Source organism: Mercenaria mercenaria, unplaced genomic scaffold (genome assembly GCF_021730395.1).
Source record: "Mercenaria mercenaria strain notata unplaced genomic scaffold, MADL_Memer_1 contig_3326, whole genome shotgun sequence".
Classification (NCBI taxonomy): Eukaryota; Metazoa; Mollusca; class Bivalvia; order Venerida; family Veneridae; genus Mercenaria; species Mercenaria mercenaria.
Window position 1 is genome coordinate 43464 of NW_026461453.1, and position 2981 is coordinate 46444.

Below are 2981 nucleotides of genomic sequence, written 5' to 3' on the forward strand. Positions count from 1 at the left end.
ATCTACATAATTTGAACATATACATAGCCTTTTGTCAATACTCACGTACTGGTTGGCGACCCAGATTCGGACAATTTTACAACCTTTTCAGCTGTCATATTTTCATTTTTAATGCAAGATCCATGAAATGTTACCTGAATCAAGTTCAGTTCTTCGGTGACGCAAAACGCCAATTTGTTTGTATATAAGAATAAACTGAACAGGTCACAGAGGCCCGAAAGAGGGTACGTAAATCTAACTCTTTTAGCGTGTTGCAGGACCCAGAAATTGGACAGTAGGAAAACGCTAATTATCATCATTTTTGTCTCGCAGAATCACGTTTAGGTCGGTGTTAATGATAAAAAGACATGTTTACCTTGTTAACATTCAGCTATTAATGTTTGATATAAGGCTGTCAAAAGTTTAAAATATCCGGCTGGCCTATATACGACACAAAATTTAAGGTAAAACAATTTGGTTTAAACGCATTGAACTTGTGTTATTATGGGAAAAACCTTGACACTTGTATTAAAACACGCAATTTTCTCGTCTGCATTTAGCAGATTGTAGATGAGTACCCCTTGAATAATGTTGGGGCCTCAAAACAAGTATGCGCATGCGCACTGAAAGCACATGCAGCTTACCCCAGCGAGCTGTCACAACATTTCGTGAACAAGTGTAAATATTCAAATTTTGTAAGTTTTACTTACCGATTTGCAATTATTGCAGATGGTGTTGCACATAATGCAAGCGTCTTTGTACTTGTCAACAAATGATCAAATATAACACAAAAATAAGCGTTTACGCGACTGTCCGATTTCCTGGGTCGTTCGAAATTCTGAGTCGCCAACCAGTAAACTTATCGTGACAGTTTCACAGTCAGTAGCTCCTGGTATCCCGTGAAAGGAGGCTGAAGAACAGAACAATCCAGCAATATCATCCAGGAGTGGATCAGGCAATGGTGCTGGTGGTCCACCCCCGGTTTTCTGCATGGACACTTTCTGCATGGTGGTCTCAGTTTTTGCCTTTTTAGTGAGGTTACGCCACTTTTCCTTCACTTCAGCAACGGTCCGCTTCGCATTTCCGACACTGTTTACCTTTTCACAGATGGTCGCCCAGGCCTGAAATTTTAAGATACAAGTCACAAGAATCTTTATATTACGTCGAATAAATTTTAACAATAAACATTTGCTCATGAGCTATTTTCCGACAAACAAAAAATACAGAAAATAACAAAAATAAAGCGGCTAAAAAGTAAGATATTAAAGCGAAAGTTAGGCATATTATAGAGTATAAAACAACATGCATACACTTTCATGAGATTAGAAATCTATTAAACTAATAAACTAAGTAAAATAACATTGGTCTACATTTTGAAAAAGAATTAAAGGACATTTCGTACGCTAGATTACGGAGATGAACCTGTGTAAATCTACACTACATCTCGCGATCATGGGGTAATTGGTCAATTTCATTTTGAAACTTACTTTGTCTTGAATTTTCTTTGTGATTCCACCTGTTCCATTGCAGTGTTTTGCTGAAATTGTACTGAAGTTATCTGTAACTGCGGTCTTTAACACCTCCACCTCCGACATAGAAAAGTTTTTGGCCCTGACTCTAGGTTTCTTGGAGGCTGGAGGTTCCATTATGCAATTGTTTTGTCTTCTGCTTTGACAAATTCCGCGAAAATAACGTCACCGGAACCACCAAAATACCGCATGACGGGACGGATTGGTTAAAATTAACCAGTGGTTAATTTTAACCAATTTGGTTAACTAACCATTTGGTTATCTTGGTTTATACAATTGGTTAACCAAACTGGTTAGCTAACCAGATTTGGTTAAAGATAACCAAAGGTTAGAGTCTAACCCAGGGTTAATTTAACCAAGCTTTATACAATTGGGTGCTGATCGGCATGGGTTAAGTGTAATGCTGGTTATCATGACCCGACTCTATATTTGGCGAGGCAGCGAAGCCGGTATAGGGAATTGCTTAACCCGACGCTGCGAGGATTCATGGACAGGGATTAAATGCTCTTGCCCCGCCAAAGGGAAGCACGACGTTCCTCTAATGAGATGTGCGAATACACTCTTTGGTTGCCTAACTGTCCGGACGCCGCAGTTAGATGTACGGGGAAGGGCATCGAATGTCTATCCATGCTACCGATCCCTAACATGTTTGATCTGGCAATGAAATCATATTACACTATATAATGCTGGAATTTTGTCCTGATGCGTCACAGGATAGTAATTATTTTTCTCACTATCCTGTTGCTAAATCAGTAGGAAAACAAACAACATGATAATGGAATTTTGTCCCAATGCATTTTTTCTCCTACAATCCCTGAAATTGCCATCAATGCAAAAGGTCACTATGCTTTTCTCCTAATTCCCCTCAGTAGGATAAAACAACACGATGCATAACATGATGTTGAACATTTTCTCCTACATTGTTTTCATCAAACGTACGTAGTCTTTAGCATCTGGTAGGAGAAACTTCTCCTGGATGTCAAAGTAATTGTATCCTTGTATGCCCATTGCCTTTGCATTACAGAACAAATTTGACAAAACAGTCAAGCTGATACATGATAGCGTCAGCTATGATTTTGTCCTCCTTTTACAACATGATGATACATTTGGAATGTCAAATGTAATGCATTGAACCCAGCCTTTAGGATCTGATAGGAGAAACTTCTCCTGAATGTCAAAGCAATTGTATCCTTGTATGCCCATTACCTTTGGTCAATACTGTATGCTTGAGACATTTCATACGTCGTCAAGTTTTTCACAACAGAGAACATGACCGCCCTTTTCTGCTCTATCGAACTTGTGCATCTCAAGGGCGACCTTAGTCAGATATGATTTTGTCCTCCTATCATCAACGTGATGATACATTAGGAATGTCAAAGCATTGTATCCTTGATAGACATTCAAGTTTTATGGTATTACTAGCAATGCTGATGCTCATAGCTTTGTAGTCTGCAAAGCGATCTTGTAGGGGAA

At 38.9% G+C, this 2981-nt stretch overlaps 1 protein-coding gene across 1 annotated transcript; it reads right to left on the reverse strand.

The window, feature by feature from the left end:
* Nucleotides 1–755: 755 nt before the first annotated feature.
* Nucleotides 756–1886, reverse strand: LOC128552957 (uncharacterized). The gene is made up of 2 exons (XM_053534049.1): nt 1467–1886; nt 756–1100 (listed from the first exon to the last, which is right to left on the reverse strand). The coding sequence occupies exons 1-2, from the start codon at nt 1623–1625 to the stop codon at nt 756–758; spliced, it is 504 nt and encodes a 167-aa protein (XP_053390024.1). The 5' UTR covers nt 1626–1886.
* Nucleotides 1887–2981: the final 1095 nt, after the last annotated feature.